This window comes from Haemaphysalis longicornis, unplaced genomic scaffold, assembly GCF_048455015.1.
Source record: "Haemaphysalis longicornis isolate Haplotype H1 unplaced genomic scaffold, Haemaphysalis longicornis Haplotype H1 scaffold_12, whole genome shotgun sequence".
Lineage (NCBI taxonomy): Eukaryota > Metazoa > Arthropoda > Arachnida > Ixodida > Ixodidae > Haemaphysalis > Haemaphysalis longicornis.
The window spans coordinates 108,200,362-108,219,649 of record NW_027526225.1 but is presented as its reverse complement, the minus strand read 5'-3'; the positions used below and the strand labels follow the sequence as shown (position 1 = coordinate 108,219,649).

At 47.6% G+C, this 19,288-nt stretch overlaps 1 protein-coding gene across 2 annotated transcripts in view; it reads right to left on the bottom strand.

The window, feature by feature from the left end:
• Nucleotides 1-2,026: 2,026 nt before the first annotated feature.
• LOC144163206 (uncharacterized) overlaps nt 2,027-19,288 on the bottom strand; it is a 294,763-nt gene continuing 277,501 nt past the window's right edge. For both annotated transcript variants that reach the window (XM_077694061.1, XM_077694062.1), the window contains 3 exons: nt 15,105-15,366; nt 6,918-7,100; nt 2,027-6,305 (listed from right to left, as the gene is read on the bottom strand). In XM_077694061.1, coding sequence (XP_077550187.1) covers nt 6,190-6,305; nt 6,918-7,100; nt 15,105-15,366 — 561 coding nt within the window. In that variant the 3' untranslated portion in view covers nt 2,027-6,189. The remainder of the gene's footprint in view (nt 6,306-6,917; nt 7,101-15,104; nt 15,367-19,288) is intronic.

Here is a 19,288-nt window from a genome sequence, read left to right as displayed (position 1 = left end):
CGCGGCCCTTCTCCTTTCCCCTCTTTTTTGCCTGCTTTCTCTTTCCTCCCCTGCACCTCCCTTCCCCAGTGTCGAGTAGCAATCCGGGCTCTAAGCCTGGATAACCTCTCGGCCTTTCCGTTTGCTTTTCTCTCTCTAGGCCCGATAAACCACACAACTTGATAGTTGTGTACGGTACGTCTACGTACAGTTTTGTTTTAACGTTCCCAGGCCACTACAATCGCCACCAGTGCTAAAACAACCCCACATAACGTTCTCATGTTCCTATGAAAATGCGGTGAGTATAGACGAGAAGTAGGCGAGTCATCTTTCATGGCGAAATGTATTCTAGTTTTTTTTTTTTTGATATTTAAAATCCTCCTTTCAATCTCTTGATGGGCCTGAAAACTTCTGGCCAAGTCTATATGACCTGGCTAGATTTTTCCTCGAAGTCACCGGGTCCCGGTAATATTCCAAACACTTTTCTTAACAGATATGCCGCTTAGGTGAGTAAATACTTGTTTAAACTGTACACGGTATCCTTAGAAACATTGCCAATCTCTGACGACTGGCGATGGGAAAAAGTTATTCCAATAGATAAATCCGACTCGAGGCTCGCGGCTAGCAATTACCGCCCGGTTTCACTAACGAGCACATGCTGTAATATATTAGAGCACATAATTTTTAAAGCCATCATTACGCATTTAGAAAAAAAAAAAAACTTACTATACAGTCAGCAACATGGTTTCAGATCAGGTCTATAACCACAACCCAGCTTGCAGAAATAGGTAGTGACATTGCTAACGTAATTAATGATAGAGGGCAAATTATTGCGATCTTTTGATGTCGTTCCCGGCCTTGATCTAATCACAAAAATGCATGAGATTGGAATTTAAAGTAATATAATTGTATGGGTAGAAACCGCAAGCAATTCGTTGCCGTGGACAATCACGTAATGTCATTTGGGACCCACATCAACAATATCTAATAAATAAAATCGAATGAATTCGAAACTTGGCAGTTCAATTTGTTTTCTCAGAATATTCCAGACCTACTAGCGTCACAAATTTAATAATCCAAGCCGGGCTTCACTCATTGCCACACCGAAGAATAACATGTAAACTAAAATTTATGTATATTATGTACCACGGACGCTTTAAAATCCCACGAGTAGATTATCTCCTTGAACCTAAATTACTCTTCGCGAACAAACCACAACAAAGTGATTCGACAACCCACTAGCCACAACAATAGCCGCAGACATTGTTTTTCCCTCCTCCATTTCTTACTGGAACCAATCACCGGAAAGCGCAGTCAACTGCGAAACTGTGCAGTCATTTGTCGATCGGATTCAAAATTTGAATTTGTATGAATGTGACATTCACTTTGGTGTTGACTGTGGTATTTATTTGTGGTATTTAGTCATGTATATGGTTTTGACTTCTGGAGAGAAGAAATCCAACTGTTAAGTTCTCGACTGCCTTGTATATGTTCTATTTTCCTTTCCACCTAGTATTGTCGCGGTTGTTTGATTGCTTTTTTACAGTACTGTGTGTATTGATTAATTGTAGGAGGCGATGAGGGGCGCCGTAGTGGAGGGCTCCGGGTTAATTTTGACCGCCTGGGGATCCTTAACGTGCGCCGAAATCTCCTACACACGGGCGTTTTTGCTTTTCGCCTCCACCAAAAAAGCGGCCGCCGCGGCCGGGAATCGAACCCGCGTCCTCGAGCTCAGCAGCGCAACGCCCTAGCCACTGAGCCACCGCGGCGAGTGCTGTACTGGCACTATTTGAGTGTATTTCTTGTATTACTCCTGCTTGGACCGCGAAGGTCTGCACTAGATTGAAATAAATAAATAAATAAGGCTGTCTCAGAGACAAATGAGAGGAGTGGAATCGCGTGCACGGTATGGCCGATTGGGGAAGAGCTCGCTCACTTGCCCGTTGTACCGTACTGTTGAGGTCGACACCGCTGCTTGAAACCAAATAGCAGGCTCCATGTTCCTACTCAGTATGCGAAACAATGAACAGCACGACACTGCAAAGCGTAATGTTGAAATAAATATTTATTGCGAGAATCGAGAAGTACAACCACTCAAAAGTTTGATTCAACCACTCACATTCAGATATTTTTCTTCGCACTTGTACGACAGCAGCGACATTCAGCACACGCGGACGGAACTGCAAAGCAGATGTGTTCGACAAGTGGCGCCACCTGCGTACCAAAGATGGGCTTACGTCTGTGAGTCTTAACGAACAGGCCGTTCACGGCTTATTTTAACGTCGTTTAAATGGGTACGCTTATAAAACTAAAAACTACGACACCTCACTGTGAAATTCTTTCGGCCGAACAACTTTGGTTGGTTTTTACTTGTTCTGTAGCCACCACTTTAGCGATGGCTGTCTCGCAGGCGTTTATAAGCAAATAGCCAAATAATTGGGTCTTACAATACTTAGGGTGACGCTCTTTTGAGCAGGTGTCACGGCGTTTTGTGTTCACACAGCGCTCGTTGATATACTCCGTACAACGCCGTCTTAGACTCATTTACGGGTGAACTTGCTGGCGGGAATATTTGAACTGAGAAATTTGGGATGACATAAAATTGAAATGCAAAAGTTTCTTCTCAGTCACAGATACTTCTAGCCAGCTAAGAAAAAAACAGTAAACCCGCCGGTATCAATTTAAAATACTAGAGCCTTAAGTACAAAAAACCATTGTCAGATATGCTTCTTCTCTCCTTGGCATAGATGCTGGGCCGCCTGCCATTTTCTCAAATCTGTAAATGCAGGAAAGATTACAGGTTTGAGCAGTCAAAGCAGCGCGTCACTACATGTGGAACAAGGAGAGAGGGGCGTAGTATCTGCGCCTGTACCGGGAACCCCTTTACTTGTACCACGTCTTGCTACGCCCAGTTTAATGTTTGAAAGCGGCAGCGCTACTGAAGGAATGGAACAAAAAAATTCTGCAGAAATTCGGAGAATTATCTACTAATGCGTAGCATTCCTTTGCCGCTTGTCTTGAGTGTGAGTTTTTTTCAGCCAAATTTTTTGTTTTTGTTTCTAAATCCTGTGCGACTAATTACGTCCGTTTACGTTATTCTAAAGATTACATTTGGAACATTCGCGAAATCTGGTATATTATTTAAATTCAGGGCGTGGACACGGCTCGCCATTTTCCGTAATTATTTTATATTTTCCTTATTTTTTAGTTCTTCAAAATCTTGTTTGACCAATTATCTCCATTTACGCTATTATAACGATTACAGGGGGAACTTTCGCGAAATCTGCATTATTGTGGAAGTGCGATGCGGTATACGTTTTGACATTTTCCGTAATTTTTCATATTTTTCTTATTGTGTAGTTTTTCAAGATTTCGCCCGACCAATTATCTCCATTTACGCCATTATTAAAGCGATTACAGGTGGAACTTCCGCGATGTCTTCATTTTTGTGGAAATGCAGGGCGTTACACGGTCTTGGCTGTACTCGGAAAAGAATGCAACGCATTAAAAGAGGAAAACACCAAACACTTGCGCTTGTCTACAGTGCCCGTGTTTGTCTCGTTTTCGTTCCGCCCTGCCTGTTGCTCTGCTGCTCCCCCACCAAGTTATGTACCAACCTGGTCAAGTTTTGACTCTTCTGTCGTTTCAAAAAGATCTATTCACACCTAAACTCTCCATTTTACCATCCTGACAAAGATTGTGGGGCGTAGACAGTTAAGAATTACGTTTGGTGTCTAACACTACCATAGAGAAGATCCAGAATGCGGCATCATGTACTCTGTGCGGAAGAGATCTTTCGAGGCATGACAACGACTGCTGTTCCGACGTATACACCGCCACATCTCGGAACGGTTTTCGAAGGAGTATATACAAATGGTTTGTAAGGAGCTCGCGCAGCGAGGGACACGTATACGTCTACACAGACAAAAAACATATCCACGTCAAATTTACCACACACGCACACCGGGAAAACGAAGGAGAAACAGCGAACAGACACAATTAAGCGAGACGCAAAAGCACGGACTTTTCTCGCAGACAAAAGGAAGAAAGGACAAACAAAGATACACAGCCTTGGATGGAAAATTATCTGTGTAACGACACAAAAAGGACGACGGAAAGTAAGTTAAAAGCCACTTGCGTAATACGCGAATGTAAAAAAAAAAAAAAAAACGTTCCAGCTTGATGAAATAAATATTTCGCAATGATCGGCAGAGATGCTAACTAACCATTGGGCTGTTGCAGTATGTGCAAGAGCGCTAAGTGCGACCAGCGACTTCTTGGAGCGGACGGAGCACTTTGACAGTGAAAGGCACCGTAAGTGCAAACTGTCTTAATCTCAAAAGAAGTTACCAAAGCCGCCTACATTTTGTTGAAAGAAACAGGCGCGTTGCACTCATGATCTCGTTTCGCCTCAGCGTGGAACGAACGTTCATCACGTGGTCCTCCGGAGGCAGCGGCCACATAGAATCGCTCGCTGCAGACTCTGCAGAATTTCATTCTGCATAATATGAAAAGCTCAAACTATTCGTGTACTTTCTCAGTCGCATTAGGCAAGGGGCTTTCAAGTCTTTCCACACAGCGTGGGGCTAATGCAAAAATGATGCGCCACCACAAACGACACAGCCCTGGTAAAAAAGCCGAACTTCTTTCGCTCGGTTCGTCCAGGAGTTTCGAATCCTATCATGTCGCCACGTGTTCCGTAGCCAGCGCTTAAAAAGATGAATACACACTCTACAGAGCACGTGACTGGCTTCTCACCACCATCTCCTAACCCGGAAGTAGCCCGGTGAGGTAGTCCGAAAATATCCGTAAAATTTTCGCTCCGCATGGTAAGCGTTTTTCGTGCTCCCTCCGGCTCGAGTACGTTTGTAGCCGGCATCTTGCCACACTTGTTCATTCTTGCATTTGAAATAACTGGTGATTTCACGATAATGTCCTGCTTTATAGGCAGGACACACTGTCCAAAACGCGATATCAGATTCTTGCACAAAGCTGCAAAACGATGAAAAATGGGCACGACAAGATTTTCGCCTCGCCATAACCGAATTCACCGCGTCTCTTCAAATGTTCTTTGACGATGACGATTTCTCCTCGAAGTTGATGATCTTTGTATTGCAGATACGCGCAGAAGACAGTAAAATGACGCAAAAAGGATGTCAACAGCTGTCTTGTGGGTTTGATGACGACAACGACGCATGTGCATATTACGCCGCACACACTGAACAAAAAAGTTACACCACCTCCCAAGATGAAGTACGTGCTATCATTACTGCGGAATCAGAAGTTCAACGGTTATTTCTACCCCGCGGCTGCATTACATCGATGTTGATAGCTGTCGCAACGTACATAAAGTAATCGAGTATTGGAGCCCATCGCTTCCCGATCGATCCCCGAACGCTACACACGAAGCTGCCAAAGAGAACTACGCAGTGTCTGTACCAGACTACCACAGCCTATTCCATCTACTTGTGTTATTTGCGTAAATGGTAGACTATGAGATTTTATTCGGGAGATCGCAATATCCCTGAAGAGAAAGAAGCTTGATACACTTTTGGAAGTCGCAATACTGTCAATAATGTCTAGGGACGGGATAATTGTTTCTATTCACCAGCACCTAAATACTATAAAGAATTCACAGACGCGTAGAGAGACGAATCGATGACTGTGACTATGCGCCTAAATTTTCGTACACTCCCCTGAAAATCCAAGTCCACACAAGCTCCACTTTTTCATGAGCACTCTTGCAAGCCACACGCATCACACACTTCACGCAGCATCTACGGAAAAGGTCCACACTTTATGAATGACCGAGACGTCCGTATTGTCTCTGCGAGACAGCTGGCGCTTCGAATTTCGCGCCATTCACCTCAGCAGTGTCCTCCGGAGCCCGAGGAGTAACGTGCGCAGATGTAAAAATACAACACTGAAACACACCCTAGTTCTAACACAATGCACGCAGCACAAGTCATCCAACCCGCACAGAACACAGGTCACATCGTCTTTCCTTTGTAGACTTCGAAGATGACGCAGTATTCACACGTGCACGTAATTGCCCAGACTTCTCGTGTTTGGTGGGCGGTGAGCGCTGAAGGTAGTGCTTTGGACGGCGCGCACTTTGAGGCGTTGGCAGTGTCGAGCTGGCAGGCAGTGCGAAGCAAAGATTCTTTATCCCATGCTCCGGAGATCTTGCACGGGCGATGCTGCCTGCCCTTAGCGCTGGGACTGCAGATGACGGCGGGGCCCGTTGAAGATCGCGTTGAACGCCGTACCGCCGGCACCATGATGACTGCCGGAGCCGTCCCTGACATAGCGCACGCTGCTTTCTCCTGCACATACACGAAGGAGAATAGAGAGTTTTAGCACTCCGCATGATCCGTCTGTTCCGTAGTTACCGTGTTACCGGGACCCGACAGCGCCTGCGCGCGCAGGTAGGGCGAGGAGGGCGCAGCCCGCCATGGCGAATGCGCGGGCTTGGCGAGGGGCGACAGCGGAACTAATCCCCCCTACCGCGACGAATACACAAGTGCCCAAACGGGTCCCGGTCAACACGGTAACCACGTACAACATACGGAGTGCTAAAACTCTCTAATGTCATCGTGCTGTGGTCCAGTAACTATCTCTGACTAAACGTGTCGAGTCTTACACTTCCCGCTGTCCTGGTCTGATTACACTAGATGTGTACCCCACATACCGGATTCTAAAACGCCCTGGACTTAATTATTTGGAGACTGCCGTAATCCCCAGCGCTCAACTAATCTACACGAAACACCCCATACGAACGTAAAATACATTGTTTTACCCTCCAACACTCAGTGCTATGCTAGGGCTGGAGAAAGCAGCGGGCGGTCGTCACACAAGTACCGAGGCGCACATCAGAGTCCCGGATGACTGCCCCCTGTGGGGTTCGACGGGGGCGGGGCAGGGCTAGTAGATCTTACTGGAGGACGAGTAGAGGATGTCGATGCTGGGCGTGTTGCACTCGTCCAGCTTGTTGCGGCGCCTGCGCTGCCAGACGCAGCCCCAGACGAGCAGCAGAACCACTTGGGCCATCAGGAACATGGAGCAGGCCACGATGAGGCCCACCACGTTGATGCAGCTCGAGCCGTCCGTGGAGATCATCACTGCGGGTAGAGACACGCCGGTGGAAACTGTTAGAGACTGCCTAGTTGATCTGTTTCCCTCTACGAAAAAAATACAAGATACAAGCAGGCCAAAGCAAGACGGAAGTTTCCAGTAACAAAAGGACAAAGATGATGGCGTGATGCTCATTTGTAACTCCCAAGTAGAGATCACTTCACAACCTTGGATTTAACTGAATTTCGCCGGGCCTTGGGCATGGCGCGGGCCACGGCCACTGCAGTCCCCTTAATTGCAAGTGTCACAGACAAGGGGACGTCTACGTATGATTAGCAAGAGGATTTCAGTTCATTGTTCACAAATGTCTCGTTACGCCCCAAGCTCTGCAACATGGCGGACCAAAGCCACAGCTATATTTTTCGCAAATTACTCCTTGCAAATGCCCGTCTTGCTATTGTTGTGCCGGAGCCAGCCGGAAACATGTTCATTATACCGCAGCAACAATCGCGCGAGCCCTTGACCGTGAGGTGCTGACGGAGGCCAGCGGCCCGACGGGGCGTGCGACCGTGAACGGTAACAAAATGCTAGGACTAAGGGGCTGCGTCCGAGCTTGAGGTAGCGACAGCCCAGAAAGAAAAATGAATAATGAGGGGGCGGGAATTACGAACGCCACTTACACAGCAAAGTCTCGTCACTGTATCAACGCGCCTCAGGTACAAAAATACAACGAGGTTCTTCTCATTTGACAAGTCCAGGGGCGTTCGTGAATAGCAAAACACGGTATCGAACACTTCGGGAACAGAAAACAGAAGCGAATCGCGCGTGGAACATGTTGTTAGATCTTGTTATCCTGGTGGCGTTGCCACGCCCGTAGCAACTGCGCATGGCGCACACCTTACAAACAAAAGATCCACTCGCTTTTTATCTGTTAGCCGGCTGTTCTCGACAGTAAAATTGGTTACCGCAGCCGTACGTCAGTGAGGTCATCCCATATAAGCTAAACGAATATGATAAACAAGGTTCTTGTTTTGTTGGATTACCACGGAGCTGTACGGGGCCTTTCTTGTCTTGAAGGTGCTGGGCTGGCGCGGATCGCCGCCTTCGGTTTACCACCTTTCTCGGAAAGCCAATCTGTATGCAGATGGTAGGAAAAGATGGAGCGGTCGAGGGGTCCAGCTCGAAGGGCTGCTCCAGTCACGACCAAGCCCACCTAGGCCATACAAGGACCCAGTGCGAGGCCTCAAAGGGTTGGTCGGTCAAATTCGACCAGACTGACCGCATGCCGATGGAAGGGAGCGTCTGACCAGAGGTCGGGGGGCTCGTTCGCCCCCTTGCGCTATGGATCCTCCGTGTGGTGGAGAGTTACTAATGGCCTGTCTGCGTCCCTTCGTCGACCGGAAATGTGGCCCGGACTCTCCGAGGTGGAGGCAGAAACATAGCTGAAGAAAGCGATTCGCAGATTACGTTGTGTTCGAAGTTGCGTGCTATCTATTTTTGTAAGCTGGAGTTGAACAAATACCCGATGTATTTTATTAAATAATTTAGCAGAGACGCAATGGACAAGCTGGAGCCTGGATTTAGGTAGAACGATAGCTCTCGATCACACTCAAATTTTGTGTTCTTTGCCCTGCCGCGAATTGGGATAGTGTTGGCATAAAATGTGTCGTATTGGGGCGTAGATCAAACGTTCGTTTGCATGAGCGTACTGCGCTTCAGTCCCAGATGAAGTGCCAAAATAGGAAACGTCATTCCGGGGAAACCAGACAGCCAAGAACGAAGGCATACTACAGTTGAATATCGTTTTAACGAACACTAATATAGCGAATTTTCGGCTATAGCGAACCTAATACGAACTTTGGTTGGTCAGGCTTTATTTCAATGGCACTTATTATTTTACAACGAAACTGAAACCGTGAGTCGCGCGCGATATCGGATACAACGAAGAAATATTTGACCAGGAGGCCGATAAGCTACTTGGAAAACCCTCCGGCATCCGAAACTGCAGAAGTATAAAGGCCCTTTTGTTCGTGAACACTGTGAAAAACTCCATCCTGCTCATTGCTGTGAGTAGCCACCAGCCGACGATCACATCCTTCATCAAATAAAGACTCAGGCCTGTTTTGTCAAGTGAACCTTGTTTTGTTGTAATCTCATGTGCTCATGTTCCGGTTCATTGAGGTTGAAATGCAACAAGGAGAAACGTAAGGGTTACCTTGTGTACAGTGGGTTGGAGGCCTAAGAAATGCATTTTTGTACCAAGTATTTTTGCGCGAGCCAGACTGTCGATTTGTTACAGCCGATTTTTACCTCTGCTGTTACAACGAATATCGGATATAACGAATTAATTTGCTGTCCCGGTACTGCTTCGTTATAACGAGTTTCGACTGTAGTGCGTAGTACGATAACCGACTAATCTAACAATTTTCCTTAAACAAGGTCAAATAACGGCGTTATTTCGGTTCAGCCGCAACGTAGATTAATCTGCTACTGAACATAGAACCTGTTGTCATCTATCATATTTTTGTATCGGCTGAAATGCGAGAAATTCGCATGGCTACGGTGACATATTTTGTTGTCCTTTTTGTTTTGATTATTTTACGCTTATCGCGTATTTTGGACGTTGTCGCCACCATGCTGTAAGCAGCGGGCGAAATACGAACTATTGCGTAGGAAAGGGTATGCCAAAACAAACATTTCCGTGTACGGTTAGTGTCATGCTATAACATAAACCAACAAGACGCTCTTAAACATATTGTTCATGCTGGTTTCAGTTTTCCACCTGGTCACCTTTTGTGAGCACGCTTTAGGTCTAAAGCGACGTTTCGGGCTCCTCCTTTTCTCTTAAAGAGACCCTGCAACACTTTCGATAAACGCTTTCACGCTTTCCTTCGCGTCTGGAGGCACTGCGAAAGGTATACTTATCGCCAGCACGGAGCGGCACTGCAAGATTTGCTCGTACGCCTTCCGTTTCTACTTTGTTTTTGTGGCTTTATTTTTAAAGTTGCTATTGAAAAGCGTTCATTGCAGCAGCTGAAGGAAAACCGGCCAACAGCCGCTACATGACCTTAGTGACGTAATTCGGGCAGTCGAAGAACGTCAATACCAGGAAAGAGAAAAATCTTTTGAGCGAGTTTTCAAGTTTGCAATTTTTGGCTGAGCTACTTTGCGACCACCTAACCTAAGTACTGGGTGTGTCGAGTGACTACGTTCTGCAAGCATTTAGGATTTCAAAAAAAGTTGACAAGAGGGTTGCAGGGTCCCTTCAGGGCCTTAATTAAATCTTTGCCTCTTCCGGAATAGTCCGCTTTGTAGATTAAGCTCTTCTGTTGTTATTTTATTGAATGAATTTGGCGCAGCTTGCACTGGTGGTACAAGGCTGGAGAAACAGCAGAGCTGGCGGCCCCTCTCCCTTCGTCGGAGACCAGGCTGTTGCACCTTACATGGATTTCCGAACTTGCCGCTGAAAGTTCTCCGTGACTGGCAGACCCGGAACGTTTCGTCCGTAGGCTTTAACATCTCTCCCAAAGCGGAGTGCGTAAGCAAGCGCTAGAACCACGCGGCAACTGGCTTCGCGAATTCGGCGTCTGTGGCCTCTACTTCAGTCGCGAACGCACGTGAACTGGCGAGGAGAACAGCACGCTAGAGGTCACGCCACGAACGCTGGACAGTGTTCTCCAAGACCGATTTGGGTGGCACCGGGCACACCTCATGAGGCGCACGTTCACATGCACTCGGTATTTTATCTTGGTATTGCTTGCGAGCTCCTCACGTGGCGCAAGCCTCGACGACGCCCGGTGCTCCTCACGAGCCTCACGCTCACATGCGGTCGGCTGGGCCGAGTTTTCTGGTAACGCTCCACGGCAGAACGAAAAGCGTATAAACAGCTCTTCTGCTAAAAGGCCACACGCCGGTGGAAAATGGTTGTGATTGGACGCAACGCAGGCGATGAGGCGCGCCGTAGTTTTGACCACCTGGGCATCTTTAACGTGCGCCGAAAGCTCGCACTGGCGGGCGTTCTTGCTTTTACCCTCCATAAGAAAAACGGGCGCCGCGGCCGGGAATCGAACCCGCGTCCTCGTTCTCAATGGAAAATGGCCACGATACACCGGGAAAATAGGATTAGTGTGGTGTGATGCCCGATAGATCAAACATGGTAACCCGGTTAAACTCAGATAACGCGGAAAGAAGGAAAAGTAACCACAACAGCGCTGGCTTGATGTCGGGAGCAGACAAGTCTTGCGAGAATTTATCTTTACCGTGAACTTTCCCAAGGCAACGACGAAGAAGGCAGGTTTTCGAGTTTTCGCGCTCAGCGAAGATCGAGCGCTAAAGAACGCGGCTCCTTCTGCCCTTTTTGTTTCAATCTCAGAGCCCGGAGAACTTGCGCTTCTAATCGCTCGGACAACGCACGCGCATATGCGTTCCATTTTCCTGGCCCGCGAAGGCGCCCCAACGGCCTGCTTCTCGGAACCAATTTGCCGAATAAGGAGGCCCATAATGAAAGCGGCTTCCATCAATCAGCTGAGCAGCTTCTTGGCTCGTCAAAGGGCGAGGCAAGGGAAGGAATCAGGCCCAGGGCGTGTGGGATGCTCGTGGAAGGACTTTCGGCTACCACCGAAAGTATGCGGGCAGGTTTAATTACCTGACGGGTGATTGTGCCATAAATCAAAGCGATGGATTTGGCCTTTCGGTGGTTCCTGTATTCTGGCGAAGAGGTATACGGGCGCTACGGGGAACCACGAATTTGAGAAATTGCATCGGGCGTGACGGTACGCCACCAATCCGCGAGGCTTGGCGGAGGCTATAGCGGAACAGCACTTGTCGAGAACCCAGTATGCACCGCGACCTGCGTCTGCCGTACACGCCTACGTGTGCCCACTCCATTGCGGCGCCAAGGGAACCGATGGAACCGCTAGAAAAGAAGAAAAGAGTTTTGAGAAGGAAAATGTAGACCATTTCCAACAAGAAGACAACATCCTACCAGAGAATAACGTGTAATGGTAGCAGATGGGATTTCCTTTGAAATCGTACGGCTATAGCAATTCCATTTCTTAGACGGAAAAGCTTTCGCAGATGTGTGGTCGTTCTGCTGACCGCCGTGCTTGTTCACCCAGCGCAAAAAAGTGCTTCCTCCTCCCTAGTTTTACGCTGTACGGTAAAAGTATCAGTTGATTTGATTTCCTTAGTACCCATATTGACTTCGCTGGCTATTCTTCCGCCTTCAAGTGGCCTTAGATTTTCCTACTAGCGTACCAGTCAGTCAAGCATCGCATATAGTCTTGTGCAGCACTTGTGTGGAGCGACCTGGACTTGGAGCTTGATACAGTGTACAAACTAACAAAGTAAAGAAAGGCACATTCTTCCATTCAGAAACTTGTCGTGGCTTAGTTTCAACTGAGCGAACGAATTGCGACGACCCGTCAGCGGCCGGCGGACTAAACGCTGGGCCTACTGACTCTGTCGGAAGGTCGGCGAGCCGTGCAGTAGCGCAGTCAAGCCGAGTCCTTTCCTCCTGACACCACACGAAAACGCCACAGAAAATGGGCGAGAATGCAGAGAGGACGACAGCATTTTTGGATTGATTTTTCTACTAAATAAATTCGCGCGAACGTGCTCAGAGTGGTCGAAACATGACCTATGGACTCCGGACTACAATTTGCGCTAGTAATCCCACAATGTTTACAAATCACTTCAGTGTCCCTTTAATGACCCTGATTCCTGGCCAATCCCCCAAGTGGGCATGGGCTACGAAGAAAGGAACAACAACGACGAAACAACTTTTGTTTGATAGTGTCGTTCAAATTGCACAAATCGCCGTTAAAAGCGGCTTAACACGAGTTGTATAGTTCTGGACTATACTACGAAGCGGATGCCTTGTTCAAAAGAACTTGAGACTTGGTTTACGGTGCTCAGTAATAAAAACTCCAAACTGAAATACCCTCCCTAGCTACCATATACCACTCGCAGGCCTAGTGCCTTCCTTTGGTGAATAAAAGGCTTGCAACAACAGCTACCGCTGGCAACGCGCGGACAAGCGCAGTGGCTACGTAGAGTATCGGGCTAGAACTGTGCAGAACCGGATCAAAATCCCATCGGATCGGACACGTGTTTTAAAGACAATACTTGTCCTACTTGAACGCATAAATTTTGGTCTGTATTTATGTCTGCCTGTCTGTCTGTAACTCGATTCAGTAAAACGCCCAAAGTGAAACTGAAGCTGCACAATAGGTTTATATACCCACAGACAAATCTAAACGTATAGGTCCGGTGGCACTGTTCATACTTGTCAACATTGTTGAACAAGAACGAAACATCACTCAAATATCCAGCAGAAAATCAATACAGAATTGATATTTGCAGTGTTCAGTTCTTAAAAAATTCATGAATGCTTGGTTTCGGTGATAGCAAATAAAATACTACATCAACTGCAGAAAACCGTCGCCTGCTGTTGCCCGCGCTACCTCCTGGCGGCATTTAAGAAATCAAACAGCAATAGCAATTGAAGATTCCACTGGATGGGATCTACGTTCCGCTTGGAACGTTCGTGGAGTAGGGCAGAGCGGTTATATCAACGCTGTGGTAGGGTGCCCCTATTCACGCGCGTCTCCGCCGTACGGCAGCGCTGACATCGAGACACCCCCCTTGGAGCAGTAAACCGCGGTAAATTTAAATTGACATGAGCAAACCTCTAGCGTGTTATCTTGGGAGGAACGAGACGGGAGGCATTTACTTGGCAGGAGTGCCACACGACTATCGTCTTTCGTCGGCATTTGCAACAAAAGGAGCAGATACGCGGCAATTTTTTTATTTACTTTTTACAGTGGTGACTGTTTTCTTAAACCGGACAACAGCGACAGTTTTTTTTTTTCAGGATGAAGCACTTAAAGGGGCCATGAAAACAAAATACCAGTTTGGTTAATTAATCAAGAAGACTGCTTCGTCCCGATAACAACGGTACCATTTTTATTGTAAGCTCCGAAGAAATAGCGGGAATACTACGGAAAGCATATAAACCAGTGGTGACCCTCGCCACTTTCCCGCTACTTCTCTATGACGTCACAGAAACTTGTTTGTGCGATTGGCGGACGCTGGCCAAATCCACCGCCAAGAAACGCAACTGGATGATTGTAGATAGACCCCTTGTTTGTTTAAGGATATCACTTGAATGCTAACGTACTGTTAGCACACCGATAACTGCGCGCCTCCTGGGTTATCAGTCCCGGATTGCCCGCGGACTGCTCCGGACGTAATCCTGCACTAGATCTTGCCATGTATTCCCGTGGAACTTCTGATCCGAAGGCAATCCTCGGACTGCCCGCGGACCGTCCAGGACTACTAAACCGAGGATGCCTTGTGTTTTAGTTCTGGCCCATATTACGTCACTGCAGCGCGAAATTTGAAAGTTTTTTTTATTTTTCACGCATTTCTTCGGCTAAAAAAACGTTTTTCGCGGCCTGAATAGAGTTGAGTGAGTTGCCAAAGGCTACGTATTACAAAGTGAGCGGAGGTGTATTTTGTCTTCATGTCCCCTTTAAGGCTCTCGCCTCAATTAGGAGCTGATCTGGAGCCGTTCTGGGCAGTCCACCAGAGTGAAAAACTGCGGTTGATTCCTCTTTCATAGGAAGCAGCAAAACACGAAAGTGAAATGTACAGCGAAATCTGCAGGTGAGAATGATTTGCGGGTCGGCGGCTGTCTTGTGGGTGTGCTTGGCGAGCGACGTCCTGCTGGCGGGTCACTCCGGCAAAGGTGTACTGCGTCATTTCCGTGACGGATATGACGTCAGGGAAATCTTGGTGTGTCCCAGTATAACACACTTTCGTGTTAAAATATAAAACCCGAAAACGAACAACCCTAGGTATAACGTACATTTTAGTACTAAAGGTTGCTTCCCCGCAAAAAGAACCTGTGTGCAGGGGTGCACCCTTTACGGGCCTCTTGCTTCGTTGTACTGGCGCCACTTCCGTAATGGATGTGACGTCAGCGAAACCTTGGTGTACCCGGGAATAAAACACTTTCGTGTTAAAACGGAAGAGAGACAACTACTCACTCGTGTCCTCTTTGGAGGAGCGTCCAGAGCCGCCGCTCTTGTGCTGGGCCTTAGAGAAGCCAAATTTGTCGGTGATGTGGATCGACTGCACCACGACCAGCTCGTCGTCCTCCTCGTCGGACTGGGAACTGGATGACGACCGGCGGCTGCGGCGCCACACGCCCTTCACTTCGACGGCGTCTTCGGTCCATCGGCGTCGGCGGCGACCGAACGAGTCCACTTCCCGACCGAAGGGGCCTTGGCTCCTCTCCTCACAACGGGCCTTCGAAGAAAAAAGGGAGCAAAAATGGCCACCATTGAGAACTTGGGATATTCGTGACCGCGCATGGTCTGCTAACTTAATGTACGTAAAAAACAGAAAAAAAAAAAAACAGTGCACATATGTTGGAGGAAGTGGTGAAAACACCAACCAAGGCGTTTATTAAAAGCGGCCCAGCGTTTAGAAGCCTACACGGTTGCTTCATCAGGGGTGACGGTGTTCGACCACAAGTAGAAGTTATATAAGGTGGCTTCCTTTAAGTGCATAGCACTTTAAGGGCTCGCCTTGTCGTCGTAGCTCGCTCTAACGCTCGATGTCAAGCGACTGCCGGAATCAGGCTGCGCAGCGAGATGACGGACCCAAGTAGAGCCCGGCGGACCCGTTGTAGAGCGACCCGCAGAGGCTTCGAAAACCAAGCGGTGTAAACAGTCATAACCGTTCGAAACTCGTGAACCGCTGGCGCTTGCCATAAATTTCCCCGTTGTTTATCGCAAATAAAATTGTACGTACATTTGAGGCGAAATTTACGTAATTAACCCGCAGCGCCCGTGTTCATTTAGTTAGGGACGCTGGTTGAGTTGGTTTTTAGAATAGTAAGCGAAAAAAAACAAAAAAAAAAAAAAACGGCGGTGCAACGCCGGCACATGCGGGAGGAAAACCAAGCTCAGAAAGAACAGGACTCCCGCTGGCCCTCTTTCAGGCCGGGGGCTCGCGAGCACTGCGAAGGTGGGAAATTTGAATTGAATCGGGTGGTAGCAGTGAGCGGATAACGGCGCTACAGCCCATTATGGCGAATCACTGCTTTGCACTTCCGACAGCTTTCACGTTGAGTGTGTACGGCTTTTATTTTTTTCTTTTACTCTTTTCATGCCCATGCGCATCGGAGGCCGAGGGCGTAAATTGAAAGAAGGGCACCTAGGGACCTATTTAGAGGCCTAGAGAACGTCCTCGGTTGGTGTCCTTGTCTCTCCCTCAAGTTTAACCCAACCAGACAGAGTGCTGTCGAAGATGTTCACATTCACATCTATTGCGGTAATGACTACATCTTCGCGATCGGCGCCATGGTGATGCAGTCGCAGGACACACCAACATTAAAACGTCGTCAGTATCAGAGTAGGCATTGTAATTTAAGCATAAATAGGCTGTAGTGCAAGCCCTACCCGTGTATGCATTGGGTTAATGTCAGTAGCTATATCTACTGGCGCTCGTTTCTTAACGACGTCCCGCTAGGCAGTGGGGCTATACGCGAAATCACTCAAGGGCTGATTGCAACACGCCGGCGGCAGCGTCAACGTGTTGGAGTGACGTCGCAATGGCCCCGCCACCAAACTGGACTTTTAAGTCACACACAACCCTTCCAACACAATATAAAATCGTGTTCCTTTTTTTTTTTTTTTTTGCAGTGCCCGCATGTGATTAATCTAGCTCAGACCATTTGGCAGAACTACCGTAAAGTTCCGAGCGAACGCCCACCCCCGAAACATCGTCCACCCCATTAAGAAGTGAAATATGAAATTTATTAAAATACCCCAATGATCGCCCACCCCATAAAATCGCTGGAAATTTTAGCGCCGGTGAGTGAGCAAAATAAAGGCGAATCATCTATTCATGTGTTGATGCGGTCACGTATTTGTCCTTGCCGCACTTGTACCAAAAGTTCGCCCATCTGATATTTTTTTTCTTGATATCTCCGCAATTTTGGTTGGCGGTGCGGCCACTTTTTTCTAACGTGTAAAACTGGGCGTGTTGATACATAATCTAGGTAAGAATGCGCAAAAAAAAAAAAAAAAAGACAAGGACAGGGAGATATACGCGACAACAACTGCGCTGAACTATCAACTGGTTTTAATTTGAAAGAGAGACAATATAAAGAGCCGTCCAACCTAAGGTTTATCTGAGCATGCGTAGAAAATTTACTTTCTCAGATAGGGTGATAGCGGCCATGCTGAAGCATGCCTCACCAAGCGTTAGGATCCGTCCTGATTCGGTAATTCGACGTGAGAGCCGTGATTTGGGCTTCCTAATGATGGAAGTGTGTTGCAATTCTGGAAAACAGTCTTTGCAATTCGAACAATGGTTTGCCAGGAAGCCCTCCCGCGCAATCTTCACACTGTTCGCGTGCTCCCTCAGCCTATCGTTGACGCATCTCTCAGTTTGGCCAACGTGCACTTTTCCGCACGTTTTAAGGGAATTTGGTAGACTATACCCCTCCTGAACATTCAACAAAAGGTCGCCGATGTTTCGTGCCGCAGCCACTATATATTGTCCCTCCTTCAAAATAAAACCAGTTGACAGTTGAGCGCAGTCTCTGTCGTGTATACCGTATTTTCGCGCGTATAACCCGCCCCTGCATAAACCCGCGCAGTCATTTTCCATCGCCGAAGAAAAAATATACATATATCCCCGCGTATCGCCCGCATATTTTTACATAAAAGAATGGATCAAAGCTACTACTAAAGCAACATTACACATTTGTTTATGCTAAAGAACTAAAGAAAAGAAAGACTACGTAACTAGATGACTTGTCGCATACGTTTTATCAGGTTGATTGAGCTGTGTGTGCAAAATAAGCAGTGTCATTGGGATAACAGTGGCTTAGTCGCTATTACTGCTGTAGGGGCTTCAAGCCCAACTCGCATTGCGGTGAAGCTGCACCAAAGAAATTACCTCGGATATAATCTGCACCTCTACTTCACCCCTGAAATTTTCGCCTTTTTGGTGCGGGTTATTAGCGCGAAAATACGGTATCTCTCTGTCCTTGTCTTTTTTTGCGCTGTTTTGCCTAGACGCTTTTTTCTCGTTTTTCGCACCGGACCCAGAAGATCGCCCATTCCGCATTTTTCACTTAATATCTCCGTACTTTGGGTGGGCGTTCTTTCGAAACATTACTGCAATTCATCCGCTTAACAAGGACCACGGAGCATCTGGGGGTCATCCTAAGTGAATAACGAGGCTACATTGCTGGAAAAGAACACCAAGCCAGTTCTAAGACTGGGTGTTTTTTTATTGGCCCTCCCTGAATAGAATGGTCATGGCCTTCAGCTGGAATAAAACATCGAGCCAGTGTGCGTGCCATGCGGGAAGCCATTAACAAGGCCCTCTTATCGATTCCCGTTGTTAATGGTAGCGCGACACCACGACACATCGGCCTTGCAAGGTATACAGCCTCATACCTGCCCCCCCCCCCCCCCCCCCCCCCCCCCCTCAAAGAAATAACTACGGTACAGGAAAGCAAACGTAAACTAGAACGACCTGCCTGGACGTTAAGAACAATTTATGGCTCTGGCGGAAGCTTTTATTGTCTCTCTCTCCTTATTTATCGCGCATCGCCTTGAATATAAAGTTGTTATGTAGGCGTTCACTGGGATCATCGGCAATGTTGGCCTTCGCCGCCGTGGGTGTAGGGGCTTACAGCCGTTGAGAAGATATGCCTCGGAGCTCTCGCGTTGCCCTACATTCCGCGCGGTCGCCGTGCGATAAGGTCTGCGGTGAGGTCAGCTTTAAGTAAGACATGTTCGATCGTCTAAAGTGTTTTGCTATTTCGAACTCGGTCAGCGAACGATCAATGGAGTAACGATCAGTGACCAACGGAGTAATCGGTTCCTTGAGCTTTATGCCACGTTTGACGCGTTACCATATCAACCTCACAATCGCCCTGACGAAGCACGGACACATGGCCAGACACAATTTAGACAGGAACTCTTCCACCTGTCGCGGTTACATTGCTCATGTTCTTCTTTCGCCTACATTTAGTATTTATTCCGTTACCGAAGCCCCAGAATGGGCTTGAAAACAGGCTAGCACAATAGCTCTAAACGAGCGTGCAAGGTAGAAACTGAAGTGATATTATGCTAAGTGTCTGGGTTCTCATAAACCTAGTGTCTCATGGAGGGGTGAAACAAAAGATCCATGCGTGTTTAGACAT